Below are 16,970 nucleotides of genomic sequence, written 5' to 3' on the forward strand. Positions count from 1 at the left end.
CCACACAATAAAATGGCCTTGCTGTTAAGAAATACACTACAGTCCCGTTACTAGGTGACATTTTGTATCCTATGGCTAATTTGTAAAAAAAATATGACATCAGTGTATCCTTTACGGCCAATGTTACCATGCTTCTCTTATTACATAGCAAAAATCCTGTAACGAACCAAGCTGGGATAATTTTAATTCCCTTCTTGTTTTGCCATCTGCCTCCTTAAATTTTTGTTGTTACTTTTAACTAATAAACCTTAACATATGCGAGTATAATCTGTATTTTCAAAAAAGAGAAAGATTGGCCCTCACTTGTAAAGTAAATAACTCAAGATCTAATATTGTGCTTAGATTTATGTATGTAATTGATTTTCTAACTTACTTCAACTATTTTTGGATAGTAACTTTCATTATGGGGCAAAATCATTAATTGTTTTGTAACTTAAACTCTATTGTCGACATATAAACAAATATAAATTCTGTAATAAATGTAAACATTTGGAAGACAAAATGCTAGTATTCTTAGAGTATCTATTTGGTTACAGTCGGAAACATGTTAGCAAAACCAGCCCTTCATTAATTCCAAAGTAATTAACAGTTTTGTAAAAAGTATTGTTTGTGTAACTATATTTGTTAAATTCATGATTTAAAAAATAATTTGGCCTAAACCTCGTAGTGGAAGAAACTGTTAAAAAGAGGCAAATTTTCGATGTATTCAGTTAATTGAGTGAGTTAAGTTTTAATTGTAATTTCTGTAAATTTAACTTTAAACAATGAGTAGTTTCAGTACCGATTATTGTGATGATATATAACAGCCCGATTTTTAGTCACGAGACGGTCAGTCCACGGCTGAGTTTGAGACAAGTAGCCTGTGCTGGTTAGAACAACAACGCTTTAAATTAACTGTGCAACAAGTGTTAAACAATTAGGCTGTGTGTAAAAAAAAGTGACAGTGTCTGCTCCATACGTACCTGATTATTCTTCAAGAACTGTGAACTTTGTGGTTAGGTTTTATTGCTCGTAGCTGTTCAACAGTAAACTATCGTAGCAGTATGTGGAGTTTTGCCTGCAAACTATTAATGAGGCTTATGGAAAGTTTAAACAATAGTGCACTGGCCATATAACTGTGTATTATTGGGGAGTTGTGAACAGAGAAATTAAAGTACTGTGACACACAACTGTGCACCTGTCGGCTACATAATTTTAGTACTCAGTGTTTGAATCCACAACCCATATTTTTCAGCCAGTGTAGCAACACAGTACATCGACACCGAGGACATGGCTCTGAGCACTATGGGACTCAACTGCTGAGGTCATTAGTCCCCTAGAACTTAGAACTAGTTAAACCTAACAAACCTAAGGACATCACAAACATCCATGCCCGAGGCAGGATTCGAACCTGCGACCGTAGCGGTCTTGCGGTTCCAGACTGCAGCGCCTTTAACCGCACGGCCACTTCGGCCGGCACCGAGGACATCAAATGAAATAATTAAAGCAGGTGGAACTGCCACAAGCCCCAACTGACAAACTTCTCATATCTGGCTTAACAGCATGTGTAATATATATCAGAGTTTTTATACATGATTGACAGGAAGGCCATTTAAGGCCCACTAACATGAGCACTTGTTCAGCAAAGATGGTGAAAATTCATAGAAGTCAACTTTCGCAGAACATCACAAAGTCAAGAAACGCACTCTTCCTCCTGCATTTTTGCTTAACATGGAAATCATTTAGTAGGCATGGGCTTCAAAATGAATCTCCTGGAAGAGTTTGAAATACATAAACATTCCTACCTAAAATCCAAAGATCTGTTGTATGATCAGTTTGCATTTTAATACAGACTCTATTTCAACTGTATATCTCCTCTTATAAAAAGGTTAAAATAAGCCCTTTCTTTGTAGAAATTAATGTCAGCAAGAGTTTACATGGAATTATGTGAAATGTATTTCAGATGTATCATATAAAACTTCAAACAATGGAAAGTCCAGGACGGAATAACAAAATTATGAAAAGAATCGATTTCAGCTCACAATATAAAGGAGAAGTTCAGTTGCAGATAGGCAAGTGGTTTTCTACTGTAAAAGAAGGCCTTTTGGCTGAAAGTTCAAATGACAGATCTTTTATATGTACCTACCTTAGTTATCCCCCCTTAACCATGGACCTTGGTCATTGGTGGGGAGGCTTGCGTGCCTCAACGATACAGATAGCCGTACCGTAGGTGCAACCACAATGGAGGGGTATCTGTTGAGAGGCCAGACAAACCTGTGGTTCCTGAAGAGGGGCAGCAGCCTTTTCAGTAGTTGCAGGGACAACAGTCTAGATGATTGACTCATCTGGCCTTGTAACACTAACCAAAACAGCCTTGCTGTTGTGGTACTGCGAACGGCTGAAAGCAAGGGGAAACTACAGCCGTAATTTTTCCCGAGGGCATGCAACTTTACTGTATCGTTAAATGGTGATGGCATCCACTTGGGTGAAATATTTCGGAGGTAAAATAGTCCCCCATTCGGATATTCGGGCGAGGACTACTCAAGAGGACGTCGTTATCGGGAGAAAGGAAACTGTTGTTCTACGGATTGGAGCATGGAATGTCAGATTCCTTAATTGGGCAGGTAGGTTAGAAAATTTAAAAAGGGAAATGGATAGGTTAAAGTTAGATATAGTGGGAATTAATGAAGTTCGGTGGCATGAGGAACAAGACTTTTGGTTAGGTAAATACAGGGTTATAAATACAAAATCAAATAGGGGTTTAATAATGAATAAAAAAATAAGAGAGCTGGTAAGCTACTACAAACAGCATAGTGAACGCATTATTGTGGCCAAGATAGGCACGAAGCCCACGCCTACTACAGTAGTACAAGTTTATATGCCAACTATCTCTGCAGATGATGAAGAAATTGATGAAATGTATGATGAGATAAAAGAAATTATTCAGGTAGTGAAGGGAGACAAAAACTTAATAGTCATGGGTGACTGGAATTCGACAGTAGGAAAAGGAAGAGAAGGAAACTTACTAGGTGAATATTGATTGGGGCTAAGAAATGAAAGAGGAAGCCACCTGGTAGAATTTTGCACAGAGCATGACTTAATCATAGCTAACACTTGGTTCAAGAATCATGAAAGAAGGTTGTATACATGGAAGAAGCCTGGATATACTAGAAGGTTTCAGATAGATTATATAGTGGTAAGACAGAGATTTAGGAACCAGGTTTAAATTGTAAGACATTTCCAGGAGCAGATGTGGACTCTGACCACAATCTATTGGTTATGAACTGTAGATTAAAACTGAAGAAACTGCAAAAAGGTGGGAATTTAAGGAGATGGGACCCGGATAAACTGAAAAAATGGCTCTGAGCACTATGGGACTTAACATCTTAGGTCATCAGTCCCCTAGAACTTAGAACTACTTAAACCTAACTAACCTAAGGACACCACACAACACCCAGCCATCACGAGGCAGAGAAAATCCCTGACCCCGCCGGGAATCGAACCCGGGAACCCGGGCGTGGGAAGCGAGAACGCTACCGCACGAGCACGAGATGCGGGCAGGATAAACTGACTAAACCAGAGGTTATACAGAGTTTCATGGAGAGCATAAGGGAACAATTGACAGGAATGGGGGAAAGAAATACAGTAGAAGAAGAATGGCTAGCTTTGACGGATAAAGTAGTGAAGGCAGCAGAGGATCAAGTAGGTAAAAAGATGAGGGCTAGTAGAAATCCTTGGGTAACAGAAGAGATACTGAATTTAATTGATGAAAGGAGAAAATATAAAAATGCAGTAAATGAAGCAGGCAAAAAGGAATACAAACATCTCAAAAATGGGGTCATCAGTAAGTGCAAAATGGCTAAGCAGGGATGACTAGAGGACAAATTTAAGGATGTAGAGGCTTACCTCACTAGGGGTAAGATAGATACTGCCTACAGGAAAATTAAAGAGACCTTTGGAGAAAACAGAACCACTTGTATGGATATCAAGAGCTCAGATGGAAACCCAGTTCTAAGCAAAGAACGGAAAGCAAAAAGGTGGAAGGAGTATATAGAGGGTCTATACAGGGGCGATGTAATTGAGGACAATATTATGGGAATGGAAGAGAATGTAGATGAAGATGAAATGGGAGATATGATACTGCGTGAAGAGTTTGACAGAGCACTGAAAGACCTAAGTCGAAACAAGACCCCGGGCGTAGACAACATTCCATTAGAACTACTCACGGCCTTGGGAGAGCCAGTTCTGACAAAACTCTACCATCTGGCGAGCAAGATGTATGAGACAGACGAAATTCCCTCAGACTTCAAGAAGAATATAATAATTCCAATCCCAAAGAAAGCAGGTGTTGACAGATGTGAAAACTTCTGAACTATCAGTTTAATAAGTCACAGCTGCAAAAAACTAATGCGAATTCTTTACAGACGAATGGAAAAACTGGTAGAAGCCGACCTAGGGGAAGATCAGTTTGGATTCCGTAGAAATGCTGGAACACGTGAGGCAATACTGACCCTATGACTTATCTTAGAAGCTAGGTTAAGGAAAGGCAAACCTACGTTTCTAGCATTTGTAGACTTAGAGAAAGCTTTTGACAATGTTGACTGGAATACTCTCTTTCAAATTCTAAAGGTGGCAGGGGTAAAATACAGGGAGCGAAAGGCTATTTACAATTTGTACAGAAACCAGATGGCAGTTATAAGAGTCGAGGGGCATGAAAGGGAAGCAGTGGTTGGGAAGGGAGTGAGACAGGGTTGTAGCCTCTCCCCGATGTTATTCAATTTGTATATTGAGCAAGCAGTAAAGGAAACAAAAGAAAAGTTTTTTGAGTAGGTATTAAAATCCATGGAGAAGAAATAAAAACTTTTGAGGTTCGCCGATGACATTGTAATTCTGTCAGAGACAGCAAAGGACTTGGAAGAGCAGTTGAACGGAATGGATAGTGTCTTGAGAAGAGGGTATAAGATGAACATCAACAGAAGTAAAACGAGGATAATGGAATGTAGTTGAATTACATCGGGTGATGCTGAGGGAATTAGATTAGGAAATGAGATACTTAAAGTAGTAAAGGAGTTTTGCTATTTGGGGAACAAAATAACTGATGATGGTCGAAGTAGAGAGGATATAAAATGTAGACTGGCAATTGCAAGGAAAGTGTTTCTGAAGAAGAGAAATTTGTTAACATGAGTATTGATTTAGGTGTCAGGAAGTCGTTTCTGGAAGTATTTGTATGGAGTGTAGCCATGTATGGAAGTGAAACATGGACGATAAATAGTTTGGACAAGAAGAGAATAGAAGCTTTCGAAATGTGGTTCTACAGAAGAATGCTGAAGATTAGATTGGTAGATCACATAACTAATGAGGAGGTATTGAATAGAATTGAGGAAAAGATGAGTTTGTGGCACAACTTGACTAGAAGAAGGGATTGGTTGGTAGGACATGTTCTGAGGCATCAAGGGATCACCAATTTAGTACTGGAGGGCAGAGTGGAGGGTACAAATCGTAGAGGGAGACCAAGAGATGAATACACTAAGCAAATTCAGTAGGTACTGGGAGATGAAGAAGCTTGCACTGGATAAAGTAGCATGGAGAGCTGCATCAAACCAGTCTCAGGACTGAAAACAACAACAACAACAACAACAACAACAACCACAACCACCTTAGTTATACTTTTTGTATACTGTTAAATATGTTCCTTGCTGCTAGCACAGAAACTTGACACTATATATAAATGTGATACATTTACTGTGAATTAGCTATCTGTGGTTATAATTATCACATACAGTATGTGCATTTTTGGAAATGTGTCATTATGCTTCTGAGAAAAAGATATTGACATCTGCTTCAAAATAAAATCGTAATATCCAAGACGCCATTTTTTGGTCCTTTGTCTTCAAATGTTATGGCCTCCCAGAAACACTGTCAGTAATTTTGCACATTCTAGAATATCCAGAATTGTGCTGGAGAGTTCTTTGCAATATGCTGTTCACTTTGACAAACGCATGACCACTTGCTTGACCCAACTCAATCTGCAAATGTTGCACAGTATCCAGGGCATCACACAGTCTAGTAACAGCAGCTGCCAGTAGTGTGATGACTTTTGATACCACTGAAAAAGAGACATTGACGTATGCCAAGTTTCCAGACAACGTATTTGTAATGGCCTCTTTCACAGTTTTCTTAGAATTTGATTCATCACCATCGAGCTCACAAAAGATTGTCTTTATTTTGGATAGCTGGGGCAGTGATGCTAAGCAGCATCAAGTCAAGAACCTCATGGTGTAAGAAGAGAGACTGTGAAGGTGCTTGTTCGTTAAATTTGCGTGTCCATAGTGAAGCTTTCACAGAGGTATTCTTGCCACAGAAAATTAACTTGTCCTCATCATGGTGATTTGATCACACCTCTTCTGCAACACTGTGTAAGGCACGTGACATACACCATACTGGAATAGAGAATCTGAAGCCCTTTGGCTGCTATAGCCATGAACGAAGCACCCTCTTTTACTAGCAACAAAACATCGTCTCTGTTCACACCATCTGACCACAGTATTTCGAAAGTGTTGTCAAACAAAATGGCAGTAGTCAAGTTGTTTACTTTCCTGAGAGCTGCTCACATTAGCAGGAACATTTCTCCAGGCTCGAACACCAATATCATCTGCAAACATAGTGCCCACCCACATCAGTGGTTTCATCTGTGAACACCCAGACCTTTTGGTCAGTAACATTCACTCTTACTTGTTGAGCACCTCCTCGTAGCACACAGATAGTTGTACCTCAATGTGGATTCATTCGGAACTGGATGTTTAGTGGACTTTTCCAAGAACCGTCTGAAGTGTGCATTCTTAAGCTTCTCCAATGGTAAGTTGCAAGACACCATTGCCTCACCCAAATCCTTGAACAACGACTGCACAGTTGAAGACTGACCTGTCTGCTGTCATTTTTAGCACTTCCTTTCACACAGCTGCTGGTGTTTGGTGGATTACAGAGGTGTTGCACATTAAAATGCTTTTCTGCACTAATTTAACTTCATAGTTTACAAAATAATATTTCCCTATCAGTGCTGAAGAACTTCTCTCCAAAATCACAAGCAAAACCTTGCAACTTTGTGCTGATGGAGCACTTTACTTTCAGCATATTGAATCGCACTGAGTTTGTATTCAAACTGAATAGTGTAACAATGTGTGTGATGTTTACTACATTGGAAGCCGCTTTTATTTGCTTAGAGGGCCTTTTGTTGGCCCTGTGTAATGATGTCTTATGTCAGCAAACCGGCTAGTGTTTTATACTGCTTGTGTATTATGGTTATGATTGTTATGTTTATCTGTGGCAATCTCACTTGGATGACTTCACATGCACAATGAAAATACAGTTTTCTACCATACCTTGACTCATGTATAAATCATTGTAAAATTCGCCCCTAAGTTCAGGAAAAATATTACTTTTGGTCATATTGTTTCTCATTTTATCTTATTGTTCCTAAAGGCTCTGTTTTTAAGAAGGAAGATGGGAATCTATATATGATCTTACTTCACTTTTATTGTTGTAAACGGTTTACAATAAGTTAAAAAAATTGATCAGACACAAGTAGGTCTCACAGGTTGAGGATTCCGTGCAAACAATTTTTATTTAATTATTTTCATCCATCCTGGAAATCGAGAATCTCAACAACTGTTGCCTGTTTTTGATGTACATACTGGCAAGATATCGGTCCTGGGAATTCCAAGACCATATCAAAATTTCTACATTAGTTCCTCAAATTATCCCAGATGTACAAAAAGAGGTGAGCAGAGGACTTCAGTTTATATGAGATGCAGAAGATTCGATAAAATATTTTTATTTTTTTACTATACAAGACTATAACTTACATTTTATGCTTGCATGCAGTAATGTTCGTCTTATATGCTTTCGGCGGATGATGAATGCAAGGTGTATTTACTAACTGCAGACAGATATTTATGAGATATAATTACAATTCAACAGTTTCCACTATTTTCCTTTGTCTGTACTGTGAAACCCCATTTCTCACCAAATTTCATGATTGTAGGTCAATGGGAAGTATCATGTATATTTTGATGAGTGAGTTTTCAAAACTCATATGTGACAATGTGACATACATAGCTGCATGTTTTGATTGCATTGATTTAGATGCTTGAAATTTTTATACTGCTGAGGGACCATTGGCCTTAATATGTGACAAATTTTAACTGCACACATCTGCTTATTCCTGAGAAAAAAAGGATTCTTAACAGTCCGAGACAGTCAGGCACATGGACAACAAAGTGATCCTATAAAAGCTCAGTTTTTACAGACTGAGCCATGGACCTCTATATCTATACGGACAGCGCACCACCTTCATAATAATTCTCTACAGTTCCAATCTCGAACAGCGCACCTGTATCTTTCTGTGCAAGATCTGATTTTCCTATTTTGTTATGATGATCGTTTCTCCCTATGTAGGACATCATCAACAAGATATTTTAGCATTCGGAGGAGAAAGTTGGTGATTGAAATTTCGTGAGAAGATTCTGCCGCAACGAAAAAGCCTTTGTTTTAATGGTGTCCAACCCAAATCCTGCATGTCAGGGCCACTCTCTCCCCTCTTCCATGATAATACAAAACATGCTGCTATTTTTTACCTTCCTCAATGTATTCCATTAATCCTATCTGTTAAGGATCCCAGACCGCATAGCAGTACTCCACAAGAGGACAGACAAGCACAGTGTAGGCAATCTAGCTGATCTGCTACATTTTCTAAGTGTTCTGTCAATAAAATGCAGACTTTGGTTTGCCTTCCCCACAAAAGTTTCTGTGTGTTCTATCCAATTTAAATTGTTTGTAATTCTTGGGTGTTTAGTTGAATTTACATCCTTGAGATTTGACTAATTTCTCGTGTAATTTGAAGTTTAACGAATTCCTCTTAGCACTCGTGTGTAACCTCACACTTTTCATTACTTAGGATCAATTGCCAATTTTTGCACCATTCAGATACCTTTTCTAAATTGTTCTGCAATTTGTTTTGATCTTCTGGTGACTTTACTAGACAATTAATGACAGAATCCTCTGCAAACAACCTAAGATGGCTGCTCAGATTGTCTCCTAAACCATTTATATAGATAAGGAGCAGCAGAGGACCTATACACTAACTTGGGGAATGGCAGAAAACACTTCTGTTTTACTCGATGACTTTCCGTCAATTACTACAAACCATGGCCTATCTGATATGGAATATAGTGACTGGATTTGCAATTTCACTACAAGCCGCCTGTGTGGTACAGTGTCAAAAGCCTTAACTCTATTTGAAATCCCTTGTCAATAGCACTCAACACTTCATGTGTTCAAAGAGCTAGTTGTGTTCCACCAAAGCAATATTTTCTAAATATGTGCTGACTGCATGCCAATAGACCCTCTGAGATAATTCATAATGTTCAAATACGATATATGTTCCAAAAATCCTGCTGCACATCGACGTTAATGATAATGGGTCTATAATTTACTGGACTACTCCTACCACCTTTTGTGGATATTGGTGTGACCTGTACAACTTCCCAGTCTTTGAGTATGGATCTTTCATCAACCGAGCTGTTGTATATCACTGTTCAGTACAGAGCTAATGCAACAGCATACTCTGAAAGGAAGCTAAGTGGTGGTATACAGTCTGGACCAGGGACTTGCTTTTGTTAAGTGACTTAAGCTGCTTCACTACTCCAAGGATATCTACCAAGTTACTCATGTTGGCAGCTGTTCTTGATTCGAATTCTAGAATATTTACTTCGTCATCTTTGGTGAAGAAATTTCAAAAGACCATGTTTAGTAGCTCTGCTTTTGCAGCACTGTCATCAATAGTATTTCCACTGCATTTTCTGCCAGGTTTCAAGACAAAGTTCCATTATGGAAACTATTATAAGCATCTCGCATTGATGTCTGTGCTAAATTTCGAGCTTCTGTAAAAGGTTGCCAATCTTCGAGGTTTTGCGTTCATTTAAATTTGGCATGCTTTTTTCGTTGTTTCTGCAGGAGTGTTGCAGTCCACTTTTTGTACCAAGGGCGGGATCATCAACTGTGTGAATCTATTTGGTATAAATCTCTCAATTACTGTCAATAATATTTCTCTGTAATGTGGTAAACCATTTTATCTATTATTGCTTGTTTACCATTCCCTTCTGTTTTTGTGCAGATTTCTTAAATTTTGCTTTACATTGCTTTACAATGACTAAACATATGTATTTAACATGTTAAACACTATAAGTAGTTTTATTCTGGTGACTATAGCCAATGGTTGCTTTGTAACTGTATTCTAATTATGTATGCAGCTGCTTTAAAATCACTACTCAGGCAAAATTTCAAAACACACAAAATGAATTGGATATAGCCAATGCAAAAAACTATTTTTTTTAAGTAGTATACCTTCATGTTGCCTTTTTATTACAGTTCAACCTCTCCTACCAAGCCCTCAATAGATGTGAACAAGGACCAAGTTTAGTTGCAAAAGTTTTGGTGAAGGACATTGTCAATAAGACAATATTTTAGAAGATAGCTTGTCCTGTGCAGACAAATTTCCAGTTTTTCCTCCAATAGTTTTCACTGATTTTTGCATTGCCTTCTATTTATTATTGGTGGTTCTTCCAATTTTAAAGATTACTTAATGCCTCAAATGCAAGAGGTTGCTCTCAGTCTTGACCCATCCCTCAAAGCCGTCTTAATAAGACTGTTGGCAAAATGAAAGTGATTTCATATAACATAAGACTTCAATGTTGCAATTTTCATGACTATAAATACTAATTATTTGTGGACTATCCAAACAGCCAAACTATGTTTTAGATAAGCCAGATCAAATATTAGTGATGTAACAGACACAAGAAAAACAGCAGAACTATTTGGCAGTAAACTGATTATGCAATAACAGTCATGAACATCTGGCTGGGCAGTTCAAAGACCTCTCACTTGAATAAGAATAATTCACGTCACACCTATTGTGACACAATGTGAACCTCACTAACAAGATGTTATAAATGGTTTCCTATACATAATGTCAATTAACTTTTAACTGCAAATTATTGTACTCCTGGCAAGTTCACTAATTCTGCTTTTTTTCCCAGTGTATACAGGAGCTGTTGCTGGTCTGCTGGTTGGAGCTAGCTTGCTCAGCTTTGTTGAAATTCTGTATCACATCACAATACGCATCTACTGGACTATTTACAAAAGAGCACAGCAGAAATAAGAATAAAGAAACCAAATCTACAAATAATGTAGAACAAAGATCAACTAGCTTCAGTGCATAGTGACAATAAAACTCAGTAAACAAATATTATTATTCAAGGGATAAATTCTCTTTCAGTGTACTAATGTACTTTAATTATTGGAATGGCCTATCACTTTTAATTTGTCGGTTACAATCTAAAACCACTTTATGTAGCTTGCATTTCTCTCTGATGCAAATCTCTTATGTCTTTGCTACTATTTCTACTGAAATAACATCTGAAGTCAGTAAGGTATTACCCTCTTAGCAATAGCTATAGGTTTCAGTCATCAATCTAAGGTAGAAATTGCAGCAAAGTGGAAACACACTGAATGAGTTTGTAAAGAGATAATCGGGAGAACAGGAGCAGGAACACTTCAACCTTCACACAAACAGAAAAATTTTCACTGCTATGCAGTTTTCTTTTTCAATATGGTTTCAGCGCAACTGAAATGTTTGTGAACTCCAGGTTTAGAAAACTAGATTGAAATGCTCCCTGTAGTACAGCATTTTTACTCTATATGCTCTTACAATAATTTAGAGTTCGTTTGCTGTATTTTGTTACACACATATATCACTAATTATTTGTTTTGTGTTTATTTCTATAAGGATTTTGTGAGTGATTTAAGTTGCATAATAAATTTGAAGCGTCCACAATATTTTATCATCATATCTTGGATCAATGTTGTTTTATACTTTCCACAGATCACAATTGTAGTTAATGTATACTGACTCAAACATCCGTCTGTCCACAGCTCACTTTCATCTTTCCAGCACACAGAAATCTAGTATCTGTTGTACACAAAATACACACTGGGGACTGGGACTATGTTAAATTTACCATATGAAGATTGAACCAAGTACTTGTAGGAGAAATTTCGTCATCACTGGCTTGGAAGAGTGCATCCACACCTAATTACAGACTTTTGTACTTTGTTATTAGTTTATTTAACACCATGGATATGGAATATGTGCTGGTTTTATGACTGTTCAACCAGTGCCTGCAACATGACCACCTCAAATGCAGTAGTTCACACACAAGGCCTGCCATGCTCATATCTAATTTCAGAAATTCTGTTTCAGAAAGAGAAATTATATACCAGGGAAAGCAACTTACTGGGAATCATTCTCTGCACAGGAAATTTTTCAGTGCTATTTTTTGCAGACTGACACAGTAGGTCAACATACCACTGAGGTAATGACCTATGGAACAACCAGCAACACTGCGTACGGGGCCCATACTCAGGATATTCTGCATTTGATAGATTAATGTCAAACATTTATTTTTAACAGCTTCATTAGAAATGTTACACTACCCTATTAAGCGTCTGCCTAAACTCACATTTCTATTTGTTTCACTTCCCATTAACACTGTGTCTTCATCCTAAACTGTTGCTATCACACCTCTGTATCTACAACAGCTTTTGTCCTCTCCCTTTTTACTTTTATAAAACAAACAAGATCTGAATTCTCAAGAAAGTTAAGTACTCCTGTGCTCTTTTTCACCTTTAGTAAAACACATCACAACGTACATCTATTTTTTATATAGTTTAAAAAATGGGCAAATATGAAGATGATAAAACAAATTAAAGTTCACTACTCATCGAAGTTTTAATTATGATTACATGCTACTTTCATGTTCACACACAGAAAGGAAATCCACAACTCAATAAATTATGTTGTCATTCTTCCATTAATGTCATAAAATGTTACTCTAGGCAGCAGGGTGTTCCATTCTGTCATTCACTTTAAAGTGATGGAAGAGCAGTACATTCACCACCTACTTGAGTAACTTCCGCCAAAATAGAGTTCTCATTGCATATTTTCAGTAATAATGAAATAAATGTAGAATTATAGGTTTCATGTGTTCAAAAAATTTATTTGAAAAGTAATAAAAAGTTATCTGTGTAGAAAAAAGGTGCAACACAACATTTAGTCAGTGATTACAAGGTTCTGACAGATTAGTTACCGTAAAATTGTATGATACTGTTTATTAAGATCTGTTACAACTTAATTATAAAATCAGATTAACATTAACAAAGAAGAATATGTTATTTTAGGTAATCACATTTTACGGAAATATACTGCACCAAGGGAACAATAACATTAACTACTTTTCTTCGCAGAATTCTCCCTTGTTTATTATTCTTTAAAGCATTTTCAGAAATAAGAAAAATGATTAGCTATAAGTAAGGTGAAATTTAAACAGAAGCATTCACATATCACAGTAAGTGAACTACTGTACTTCTTACACTGCTTTCCTTGGTGCAAAAGTCTCATAAATAAGCAAAAGTAAATGCAACATTTTTACAAACATTGCCAAAACTTTAAGTGGAAACTGGTAGTAGTGTTTTACAAACCATGGGAGCCTTGGTCATTGGGGCACCTTATGTCATCTATTTTTAGAATCATCTTAACCAGTTGAGTGGCAAGCACAATTTGCTGCTTCTTACTACGCAGGGTCTCAATGACATGCTGCTGGCGCATATCAGCTGTGCCATTGAGCATACAATCAATACCTAGTGCTGAATTGCCCTCAACTGCTTGGCGTGCCTTTACTTCTGTAACGGTGTGTATCGGTGAGAGACCAGAGTTCTCAGCCAAAGCCAAAGGTACACTCTCCAGCGCTTCAGCAAAAGCACGGAATGCATACTGCTCGAGTGACGAAAATTTGTCAGCTTCAGCAGAGACAGAAAGTGCACATGAGATTTCTGCTGCCCCACCTCCATAAACGATACGGTTATCCACCACAAGATTTCGAACAACACACAGTGCATCATGGATACTGCGTTTTGCCTCCTCAATTATCATCTTGTTTCCACCTCTGATAAAGATTGTCACTGCTCTGGAGTTCTTACATTCTTCAATTACCAACATGCGATCCTGCAAATAAATTTTTTATGGTCTTAATTATCTTTTACACATCACATCTTTTCTTTTACAATCACAAGCACAAAACTAGATTATAAGATGAAGCACGAAACTATATTAAACGATGAAGTCATGAAAAAAAAAAAAAAATCATAATACTGAGAACAGTTATTATTTCAAGTAAACAGTTGGCAAAAGTAACTGGACTGCATAATTTATAGCTACATTAATTAATACTGTTAAACTGCTGAGATATGACAAAATTATTACTAGAATTCAAAGATATAATATTCATGGTGATCATTCACCCCTCTCACAGATAACTCAGGAAAGTTTAAGACCCCCAAGAGATCATCATCTGCAATGTTCAACAAAAGCTTTCTGCACATGGTATGGAGTGAAATTTGTTGATGGTGAGAACACGATGTTCCAAAAATATTTAGGTTTTAACAGTTTATTATACATATTAGATGTTGTGCCTTGTAATGATTTATCATTAGAACAAAATAATTAAGATGCCAGTCAACTGTTCCCTCAGCCTGCCCCATTAAGACATTAGTAACAAAGAAGGCAAACATAAGGCTAAATGCACTGAAGTTTGCAGAGACTGATTATCTAATTATAGTTCAATGTTTTCTGAAAATATCTATGAATGATAATATCTATGAATGGCAGCATCAGTTTCACAGTGAAAGGTATTGGATGACATAAAATGCCTGGATCTACTGTCAAATTTAAATGTCTTTCACATGTACCTATAAAAATCTACTATGAGCACTGGTCAGGAATTAGTAATTTCAGTGATTTTGTATGTATGTTTGGGGGAGGGGGAGAGGAAGAGAGGGATAAGCGCACATTTTGTGTTTTAGGGAACTTTTCCACAACCTGATGCCTTCAAGACCATTTGTGTGTGTACACTCATTTGGGGTCCTTTAATTCTATTTCAGAATTCACAGTAATATGCTAACTCCTCAGTCTTTCCTGAATCCATGTCATTCTTCCTCAAGTAAAGGTTCTACTATCTTTCTAAATCTCATTTCTATGATCTTTTCTAACAGCTTCAGGGTGGGTGACAACAGCGTGATGCCTCTATAGTTTCCACATTTTCGTTGATTGCCCTTTTTGAACAGAGGGAAGATGATTCCTTTACTCCAATCTTCTGGGATTTTGTTTTCTTCCCAAATCACTGATAACACTCTATATAGCCAATTTAAGCTAATATTCCAGCTGCCTTTATCATGTCTGAGCAGAAATCATCAAAGCTTGTCAACTTCCCATTCCAAATGCTCTTAATGTGGTTTCTAACTTGTGCCATGTTAATGGGTGTCAATTGGTTTGGACTTCATTAATTACACTACATTTGTTAATGGTTGTGCTGTCCCCATCTGTGTTTAGCAACATGTTTAAATACTTTCTCATTTCCTCCCTGATAACTTCCTCTGTTCGTATGAGGTTACCATCATCGTGGATCTTTTTTTACAGTATGAATACTGACAGGGAAGTACTGGAAATATGGAAGAAATCTTGTGACTGTATTAGTGGACATTGAAAAAGCATATGACAATGTTCCTCAAAACAGGATATGGGAATGTTTGGAAGACCTGAAGTTGCCAAAGGCAATAAAGTCAAGATGCTGCACCAAAAGTGACACAGCTGTGTCCAGATAGGCAACAAGGAAGTGCCTTATCATCACTCTTGTTTGTGATAGTAATGGAAATCATAAAATCTATCAAGAAAATAGACAATGAACCAAATGTCCTGGTTTTTGCCGATGATTTGATAGTATAGGGAGAGACAGAAGATGAAGCACAGAAGAAACTTAATGATTGTAACAACACATTCAAAAATTTCGAATTAAAAATAAGTAAACCAAAGACAGTAGAAATGACCATAAACAGGCAAGGAAACTCAAATATATTTCTATCAGGAGAAAAAGTAAAATCTATTTCCCATTTCAAGTACCTAGGAAGCACAATCTCTAAAGACAACACCATTGAGCAGGAAGTACTCAGCAGGACACAAAGCATCCAATTTTTACAGTCAAATCAGGAATCTTCTCGGGGATGTTAAAACACCACAAAAAGCAAAAGCACCCATGTACCACACCTATTTCTTACCATTCCTTACATATGGTTTAGAAACGTGTACCCTACTAAACAAAGCCCTCTGCAGAATTCAAGCAACAGAAATGAGCTTCATTAGAATTATGAATTGAACAACTAGAAAGGACAAACTCAGGAATGCCGTGAATATAAAAGTAGCTGTTATTGAAGTACCTATTACCAGAGTAAAAGAAATGCAGGCTTCAGTGGTATGAGCACATAATGAGAATGAACAATGAAAAGACCTACCAGGAAGTATTTCAACCTGAACCTCATAGAAAGAAGACCACTGGGAAGACCAAGAAAATGGTGGTAGAGACTGTAAGATCAGATGTGGAGGAGAAAGTACACAAGTGGGAAATTGTCCTGGAACAGAAGATGGAACAAGACAGCAGATGGTGAGCACTTACCACACTCTGGGAACTGAAGTTGGAAAACGATTATGATGATGATAAATCCTCCATCATTCTAACACTTATATTATGTGAAATAGTCAAGTAACTGTAGTTCCCAAACGGATGTATTCTTTAATGACACTTAGTAACTTCTCCTTTATATGCCTGGAACCAACTTAAACAAACTACTTGTGGGTTCCTCTTCCTATTCTCCCAAATACTCAACTTCCTATCGCTTATCTCTTCCCCGAAATTTTCTTTTCTCAAACATTGCTTTGCCGATATCAATGACACCACCTCTGCTACCAAGTTTTTTGGTTTGTTTCGAATACATTTCCTCACATGCTTCCCTACAATAGCTTTTCCAATCTACTATGATCTCCCCTATTA

At 37.4% G+C, this 16,970-nt stretch overlaps 2 protein-coding genes across 2 annotated transcripts in view; one reads left to right on the plus strand and one right to left on the minus strand.

Annotated features, from left to right (window-relative positions):
• The window catches only part of LOC124711844 (sodium channel protein Nach-like), a 158,680-nt gene extending 146,970 nt beyond the window's left edge, over positions 1-11,710 (plus strand). Inside the window, exon 9 of the mRNA XM_047242069.1 lies at positions 11,073-11,710. Within this exon, the coding sequence (XP_047098025.1) occupies positions 11,073-11,194 (122 nt within the window). The 3' untranslated portion in view covers positions 11,195-11,710. The remainder of the gene's footprint in view (positions 1-11,072) is intronic.
• Positions 11,711-12,798: 1,088 nt separating this feature from the next.
• Positions 12,799-16,970, minus strand: part of LOC124711268 (T-complex protein 1 subunit epsilon) — a 42,984-nt gene continuing 38,812 nt past the window's right edge. The window contains exon 3 of the mRNA XM_047241249.1: positions 12,799-14,095. Within this exon, the coding sequence (XP_047097205.1) occupies positions 13,565-14,095 (531 nt within the window). The 3' untranslated portion in view covers positions 12,799-13,564. The remainder of the gene's footprint in view (positions 14,096-16,970) is intronic.

The sequence above is a fragment of the Schistocerca piceifrons genome, chromosome 8 (genome assembly GCF_021461385.2).
Source record: "Schistocerca piceifrons isolate TAMUIC-IGC-003096 chromosome 8, iqSchPice1.1, whole genome shotgun sequence".
Lineage (NCBI taxonomy): Eukaryota > Metazoa > Arthropoda > Insecta > Orthoptera > Acrididae > Schistocerca > Schistocerca piceifrons.